The sequence below is a fragment of the Epinephelus moara genome, chromosome 8 (genome assembly GCF_006386435.1).
Source record: "Epinephelus moara isolate mb chromosome 8, YSFRI_EMoa_1.0, whole genome shotgun sequence".
Taxonomy (NCBI): Eukaryota; Metazoa; Chordata; class Actinopteri; order Perciformes; family Serranidae; genus Epinephelus; species Epinephelus moara.
This window is the reverse complement of record NC_065513.1, coordinates 687,159-696,195: the sequence shown is the minus strand read 5'-3', so window position 1 is coordinate 696,195 and position 9,037 is coordinate 687,159. Positions and strand designations below refer to the sequence as shown.

The following is a 9,037-nucleotide window of genomic DNA, read 5'->3' as shown; positions in this document are numbered from 1 at the left end:
ATCTTAGATGTAAATATTGCATGTTTCTTTCAGATAAAACACATTTTTGACTTGTGAATGAGTCAATGGAATTTCTTGCAATAATGAAAAAATACTGGCAATCATGTCCGCCTGGCACAAACCACATGTTTTGGACAACTGTGAAGTGACAGAATGTCCCAGCATCATGGTTCTTATATTGCCAGATTCCAGAGAGTCTCCCCTCTTCAGATATGGCAGAATATGTCATTTTCCAACTTGCTATGCTGAGATACATGTAAAAATGTAAGAATTTAGTAACACAAATTTGTTTTTTTTATTGATATAAAAATTTATATAAAATACATCCGAGGGATGGTTCGCCCAGGGCGTAAACCTAGCCAGGACCACCTCTGGCACTGATATTTTTACCGTAACCATCTTTTTATCTATGGAAGCCCATTTTCGCCAGTAATGGAAAAAAATCACCAATCCTAATCAAAAATGTGAGATAAAAATTCATAATTATGAATGTAGCCTAGTTTTCAAATTAATTTGTGGCATGTTGTCTTGTAAGGTGTTTGGCCTCATGGTGGCTGCAGATGGGACAGAGGATGAGATGATTCACTGTTTCAAGGCAGGACAACTAGTACACTGTGCTGTAGTAAATAGTAAATAGTGGTGATTTACAAAAACACCAAAAACTATTTTTACTGTTAAAGTAAAGTTTGTTACTGTAAATAATACAGTACTTAATTTGTAATACTAGAAAATTTTTTTTTTTACTGTAAAGACAAGTTTACATAAATATTTCTACTGTTTCAATTTAAAAAAAAATACAGTATTTGTATTTTCAAATTTGGCTGTGATTTTTTTTTTCTTTTATTAAAAGCCTCCTTCAAACAGTAGCCTGCCCCTATTTGTAGCCTGGTCCCAAATTATTTTTTTGTTAATAGTGGCCCTGGCTACTATTTGAAGAAATACTGTATGTATGTAACATACAGTCACTGGCCACTTTGTGTACACCTGTCTAATCTAATGCAATCCAATAGAACGACTATACCATGATTTTTTTCCCCGAAGCTTATACATTTTCGGTTATTGTTGACATCGTCTAGAAAGTGGTGATTCTACTTTGTTTATTATTGAGGTCATAGTGAATGGTGGTGGTGTACTGGGGTGGCCTCCTAATTTTGTCTAATTGAGGGGGACAAATATTAGGAACACTTTTAAATATATTGCACTCCAGTACACCAACACCACCCACTATAACCTCAATAATAAAGTAGAATAATCACTTTTCTGACAAAAGCTGAAAAAGTAAAAGCTTTGTAAACGTGCAATGTGTGGCAGAGCTGTTGTATTGGATTGTATTAGATTGCACAGCCTCAGCCCCTGAGACCATGCTGATCAAAAATTATTAGAAGATTTTCTCTATGTCAAGGGGTGTGGCGGCTATGACGCCGCCCTTGCCACCAAATCAGTTGGCTTTTTGATGGCTTCAGCGACCTCATATCCTCACGAAATTGATACACAGGTCAAGAATGGCGAGCTCTTACATCTGATAGGGCCGTTGCCCATGGGGGGGACAAAATGCCTCTATAGTCCCCCTTGAAATTTTCAAAAAACCCTCCCCATAGGGATTTTCTTGGAGTACGAAGATGAAACGTCACACCACCTCAGGGTTAAGTTACTCTGAGTTTTAACATAACCGCTTCAGTGATGCGTGCTGCTGGCCCCCCGTGATAGCGCGGTAGATCGAGGGCCCGGTCACAGCTGCTTGCAGCTTTAATTGGACTTGGTATCTCATTATTTTGGCTTAGTATGTCATTATTTTGACTTAGTATGTCATTATTTTGACTTAGTATCTCATTATTTTGAGATAGTATCTCATTATTTTGACTTAGTAAGTCATTATTTTGACTTAGTAATATTATCTCATTATTTTTGACTTAGTATCTCATTATTTTAACTTAGTAACTCATTATTTTGAGAAAGTATCTCATTATTTTGATTTAGTATCTCATTATTTTGAGTTAGTAAGTCATTATTTTGACTTAGTATCTCATCATCATCATTATCCTTTGTAAGCGATCAAGTTTGCGATGACTGTTGCTGTTCATACTCAAAATAAAGTTTGGGGGAAAAGAAACAAACAAACAAACACAAAACTAGTCTCGCCACCAGACAATCAGAGATCTCCGGCTTCTGCTTTAGTTAAGCAAAGCGTCTAAAGACTGACTTGTGAGTCTAACACAAAACTAACCGGCATGCGTTGTGCGCCGATCGCCGGTGATCGAATCTGCGCAGGCCTGGCTCATCTCGAACGACCCTATTCCTTCATTTGGGTTTGCGGCGTCTGGCGATTCATCATTGACCTACAACTAAACTGAACATAGCATCCTGGGCTGTCACAATTGTCAAACGCCTGGTCTTACCATATGCAGATAAAATATCGTTGCGCGTGTTTAACATAAGCAGGAATTCATATTTTAATAAACTGTCAGTGAGAGATGGGTCGTTCCTGGCGATTATTTTCAAAAATACATTCAGCTGTGTTTGCTGTCTTGAACACACCCCAATAATGGCTGCACAGGAGCCGTCTCCACCATCTTCCCTGGAAGGGAACAAACCGGGCTTCCCAAAGAAAATTTTGGCCAACAACCTAGAAGACAAGCATTTTTGCAATGCGTGCCAGAAAGTTTTGAGGAGACCGTTACAAGCTCAGTGTGGTCACCGCTTTTGTTACTTCTGTTTCAACAAAATTGTGAGGTGAGTAGTGTCATGGTTGATAGCAAGCTAACTAGCTGTGCAACGTTAGCCCATATGAGCAATCAGGGCTCGTCACCAGCCCCCCTTCAAATATCTTTCAGCTCAAGGTTGCCCTGCTTATGGTTACAGGTAATGCAGTACGACTACGAAAACAAGTAACGATATATAGATTGCAAAAGTCCACTGCAAAATTCGGCGTACAGGTATTTCACCAATCACCACGAGATCCCAGTTAAATCTCAACTTCTACTGCGGGTTGGCCAGGTGTCCTAGTATAGTCCCGCTATCCTCTGTTGTAGCTGGCCCAAGCAAGCAGTGAAATGTCGAAAAGCTGAACTTCACGGTGTATTATATTAAAGTATTATCTAGTTGATATGCATGCCGAGTTTACCTGAAGGTCCGGCAACTGTTAAACCTTTACAGTAACTTGTTTTCAACTCCGTGTATAACGTTATCTTTTTAGAAAAGCGAGCCAACACTAAACTTGGCATTTTCTCATCAGAGTTTAGGATGACCTTTACCCATATGGTGGATAACGTGACCTGACAAGGGTCTATCCAGTCCCTGCTCACGCGTACTTTTCAATAGTTTCTCTACATTAGAACGACAGCAGTAGGAACAGGAATGCGACTGATTTTCTTTCGCTTTTAAATCGTGACAAACACACGAAACGTCTTACATATTGCTATTATAATTCGTTTTGAATTAACGGTGCTGCGAGACGACAGGTTGGTTGTGATATCACTGAGATCATTTTTTATTCTTACAGTGCGTATGTGTGTCTTTTTTCATTTTCAGATTTAGGTGCATTTTAGATCAGTTACTGGTGTTGCAAAAGCCGCCAAGAGTGATGTTTGCTGCTGCCAGAGCTAGACATGTCCTGTCTGCAGTCATTGGGAAGCACATGCCCTTATTCAGAAACATCTCTGCATAATTGCTCTGAAATCACAGTTTATTGATCATCCCTATCAGTGTAGTTGTCTAGGCGATTACAGGGAATACATATACAAATGAAATAAATAAGTCAACATAACTTAGTATGTATAGCCAAGAAATCAGACTTTCTAAGTGGAAATCCAGTTGTGTTGACTCTTTTGTCCCCACCTCCCTTACAGAAACCTGATTTTGTGTTTACATTGTTGTAAAATCTAAAAACTAAAGGAAGTCTTGCATTATGCCCTTTCTCTTATGTAGAGAGCAAAATCTGTTGAAATCTAGAAATTAATAATGTTAGTTTATATCATGTTTACATAGTTCATATGCCTCAATATTTGTTTAGGTAATATCATTTCCACAACTAACTGACAGAAAATGTGGCACCAGATTTTATATTACATATACCCTCAGCTGCATCTAACAGCCTTTGTCAGCAAGTGGAGTGGTGATGGGTTTTGGTCTGGTGTTCCCTTGAAAGACTAGTGGATCATCTCTTGAGCTGTAGTTTAAGCTCAGACAAAACCATCATTATCACTGATCCCATGGTCAAGAGTGAACTTGACAGACTTAAACAGCATTTTGGGAGTACTGATGATAAGCATCTATATTGTCTGACACATGGTAAATGATAGTTTGATATTGGCACAGTATCTATACTAATGTTATATTTGTTTTTTCTCTCTTCAAGTTCTGGACCACAGAAATGCAGTGCTTGCATTAAAGAAGACTTATTTGAGGAACCCACCTCCATTCTAAAGCAAGGAGGCGTAAGTACATTTTTTCACCCCTACATTGCATCACCGTTACATTAACTACTGCATTAGTATGCATTTAGGTTCAGACAGTAGTTTGTTAATGTAATGACAAGTCAGAGTAGAGTTTGGCCTGGTTTGGTATCTATGGGTTGCAAATGATAAGAGCCAAAGTGGTTCTATATGTATAAAACCCTGTATTGTTAGCACTGTAAAATCGTAGTCATTGTTTGCATTCAGATCCATTGTATCGGAGTACAGAGCCAACACAACATCTTTTTATACATCTTTTGATTACTGTATAATTCACGGCAGCATAGATGATAGATGGAGCAACTGTAGTTCTGTGTCCTGAGAATGACCATATGTCGCGGAGACATTAGAGCCAGGAGAGAGAAGTATTGTGATGCTTAGTAAAGTGAGTGTTTGTAACACTACCGTTCAGACTGTAACTGTATACACAAAGCGATAACAACCTCTGCTCTCCATGCAGGCTTTCCCTGACAATGCAGCTCGGCGAGAAGTGGAGGCCTTGGCAGCTGTCTGTCCCAATGAAGGATGCACGTGGATGGGAACCATTAAAGAATTTGAGGTGCGTACTAATGCAAAGCAGGCTGGAAAATGAACACCTGCTCCCAGTCAAATCTTCATTTAATTTTGACTGTGGCTGGCAGAGTTGCCTGCTCTACTAGCCACGTTCTAGGACCTCTGCCCCTTCAGAGCCCTGCACAGTATTATTAATAATGTCCAGTGTTTCCCACAGGACAGGAATCTATTTGTGGTGGGGGGGGGGGGGGGTATTGAAAATATTTTTCAATACTCATCTGTGTGAAGGAGTGAACATCCAACGTTAATTACTAACGAGCAGAACCTTACGGCCGGGCTCCACCGGCTGCAAACGTAAGCGTCACGTAAGCGTCACGTCAGCGTAGCGTCGTGACGTATTCATTTGGGCTCCACTGACTGTGTACGTAGAGAAGCCAGCGGGGTTGTTTACCGTTTGCCGAGCCGAGAGGCTGCATGAAATGTTAAAGCATTTCCCACTTAAGTTATTACATATATTTGAGTTATCTACAAGTTTACTGTACTGTTTGTCATCTACTCGCTTTCAAATGTCCGCCACGGACATTTACAGCTTCCAGCTATGTTAATACAGACACAGGCTAATATAACATGATCCGTTCTGCTACTACGTCTGCTTCTTCTTCTTCTGGCGGACCAGGTGCGTTAAGTGCGTCTTTAAGATGCATACCGCCACCTATTGCACCGGAACTGTAACGACAAGCTACATTCACAGACAGTGAGTCCCATTATAATGTGTTTATGAGCGAGGTCGAACAGGTAGCACCAAAAGCAGAAAAATCTATATGTGGCGGAGATAATTTATTCGTGGCGCACCGCCACAGATAAATGAATGTATGGGAAACACTGATGTCTCTTTCTCTGATCACATGTTGGTTGAAGTTCTACATATACAAAATGACTCTGGCACAGTGATGAGTGACATTATTGGTCAAAAAGTTCAAGCCATAAGCTAGTTTTCTGTGGAACGCAGAAGGGCTCTAAAACTCTATTTTGATGTTTGTATTAATAAGTCAAACTTGTTCATCTTAACACATAAAAATATAACATTTTTACGTGTAAAATGCGAGTTTAGATGACAGAAAATGCCCTGTTAACACTACATTCTGATGTCTTTCCACGTTTAATATTGGATGCAACTATTTCACGAGTTTTGGAGGGGAAACCAATGAAGTAGTATTCGGTATACATTGTATTTGCATAAGTGTCCACTAGACATCACTAGAACTTAATCAGTTTAGTGTACATTGTGCGTAGTCATCTATTCTGAGTGTATTACTGATTTGCCTTCATTCTTTCATATCATATAAAATTAATACCAAAAGTTATTTGTTTTACTACTACTGTATATTACAGATATTATATTATTATATTGTATTGGTAGAACTCTTATTTTTAAAATTTTTTTAACAAGTCAGCAGTGATAAAAATGTGTAAACTATGTCATTAAGGCAGACAAGCGGAGCATTAGCTGGTATACATCATGTTTATTCCATTTACATAGAGTTAAAATTAATTAATTAATTAAAAAAATTAATTAAAATGTTTGCCTCATGCGTTACTGTCTGTTTATAAGTTGTAAGAAGTCATAAGTCCGCTTTGTTCTGCGCATTCTTCGCTCCGCTGTGCTCCACTTCATCATAAATTTTATCCCGCTCCACTCCGCTCAAAAAAACTGCGTCGTACTACCCTAACCTGTAATCTTCTATTCACAAATAAAACATGAGCTTGGTAGATTCTCTGGGGAAGCCCTCTCGCCTCTCCCCACAGTTAGGGACCGTTCTCCAAGGTACCGCTGCTTCTCTTCTCAGTTTCTTTTCTGAAGTACACAGTAAACTCCATAGTTTTGAAAGAAAATAGTGTGGGTGTGCGCAGGTGCAAAGATGCATTCTGGGTCACGAGCGACCGGAGCGAAATTGGAGTGAGAGATAAGGCTCCGCTCCACCTTTTAAAAAAAAAAAAAAAAAGCCGCTCCTCGCTCAACACAAAATCCTTCTGCTCCCCGCTCCAGCTCCGCTCCGCTCACATGCTCTGCATGTAACGCGTTAGTACCCAAAATAAACAGATTTTTGTTTTCATTCATCCACGCCACTCCACTTCTGCCAGTGCGCCACCAGGAAAGTGTCCCACGAAGGTTGTTGTGTTTACTATGTGTTTTCATTCACATCCACCTACAACTGCAGAGCAATGCAGGCACACAGTCCTGTTCTTATGCATAACTCTGTCTCTGGTGCTTTTGTAGCTTACCAGCACAGGAACCGGCAGGTGGGTCTTCCAGCTCCAGTGTATTAATTTGTGCTCGTCATTGTGACTGACTCACACGTCAATCCATTTGTTGTGCTAGCTTCAGCATTTGTCCATAGTGTTTCATATGATAGGCCCACAAATATTTATCCATATTTCATAATTTTCAGACTTTGATCCCCTGCCTGACTCTTCCAGTGTCCAAGGCTACTGGTTTATTTAAAAAGGTCTAGGCTATTAACATGTTCTATATCATCACACTAATACTGATATAACCAGGGGATTTTAATAGCCCACAAAGTGGTTACCATGGTATGTTAATGCTTGAATGGGTCAGACCTGCGCAGCACTGAATTTGAAATGAACTATAATAAACTGGAGCTTCCGTGTGTTGATAACCTGCTGTGATAACCTGCTTTGTTTGTTTATAATGCATAGTCGTTCTTCTCGGATCATTTTGGTGAAAGTAATGCAAAAGTAGTGATAAGTAATAAGTAACACATTGCTCTACACAAAGAGTAATATTGTACAGTCACTCGTTACTTTAAATGAAAGTAACATTAATATGTAAAGTATTATATATGTGTGTGTATATATATATATGTATGTATGTATGTATGTATGTATATATATATATATATATATGTATATGTGTGTGTGTGTGTATATATATATATATATATTTATGTATATGGCCCGTCCGGGCCAGTGACTGGCCAATCAGAGTCATGGGATGAGTTAGACTATTTTTCAGCGCGGGAAACGTAGCGGGAAAGCTACGTTACAGCAAACAAAAAATGTCCGCGAAAGACAAATACGAGGCGGAGAAAAGAAAGAGACTCTTTCTTCCATCATGGAAGGAGCAGTATTCATGGTTGGAACATGGCGGAGGTAACATGTTTTGCAGCATTTGTCGGAGATTCCCAGCGAAGGCTGACAGAGCGGGGGCTTTTTTTAAAGGGACGGACAATTACAGGAAACAAGCACTCGACGCACACGATAGAAGCAGAAATCATCTGCAGTGTATGCTAGCCAAGCAGGTGGCGGACAACCCGTCAGCTGGCCCGCTTAATGTATGGGCAAGATGGGCGAGCACCCAGCGTCATCACCAGATGGAGAAGCTCATTAACACAGCATACCACACCATCAAGTCTGAGCTGCCCTTTGTCGCTTTTGAAAAGACGGTCGCTCTTCTTAAGAAGACCGGAGTCGACGTCGGATCACAGTACATCTTGGATGTGGCATGTCGAAGGTGAGTTAAAGTTCAGTACTACTGTAAATTTGCTCATACAACATATAAACGTGACTGTTGAGAGTGCAATGTCATATAGCAATATTTTGGGGTATTTGTTATGCTTCGTGTGTGTGTGTGAGAGAGAGTGAGAGAGAGTGTGTGTGTGTGTGTGTGCGTGCGCGCGCGTGCGTGTGTGTGCGTGTGTGTGTGTGTGTGTGTGTGTGTGTGTGATGATGTGATGAACTGTTATAAGTATGTCTGGGAGAAGATCCACAATTTATAAAATTAGCTGCACAATATGTAACACTCTGCCATGATACTAGAGAAACACGCGAATGCTGATCAGAACCATTATTGCTATAATATAATATTGTTGTTTTTTATTTTATTTTATTGTTATTATTATTATTATTATTATTATTATTATATCATTTAATATGAACTATATGTGTATATATGTTTTTCATTGTATATGACAACTTGTAATTGGCCAATAATACCCAATCTTATTAATCCTCACACACACACACACACACACACACACACACACACACACACA

General features: G+C 39.6%; 1 protein-coding gene across 1 annotated transcript in view; it reads left to right on the top strand.

Annotated features, from left to right (window-relative positions):
* Window positions 1-2,316: 2,316 nt before the first annotated feature.
* The window catches only part of traf2a (Tnf receptor-associated factor 2a), a 152,935-nt gene continuing 146,214 nt past the window's right edge, over window positions 2,317-9,037 (top strand). Inside the window, exons 1-3 of the mRNA XM_050050347.1 lie at window positions 2,317-2,730; window positions 4,355-4,433; window positions 4,912-5,010. Of these exons, the coding sequence (XP_049906304.1) occupies window positions 2,543-2,730; window positions 4,355-4,433; window positions 4,912-5,010 (366 nt within the window). The 5' untranslated portion in view covers window positions 2,317-2,542. The remainder of the gene's footprint in view (window positions 2,731-4,354; window positions 4,434-4,911; window positions 5,011-9,037) is intronic.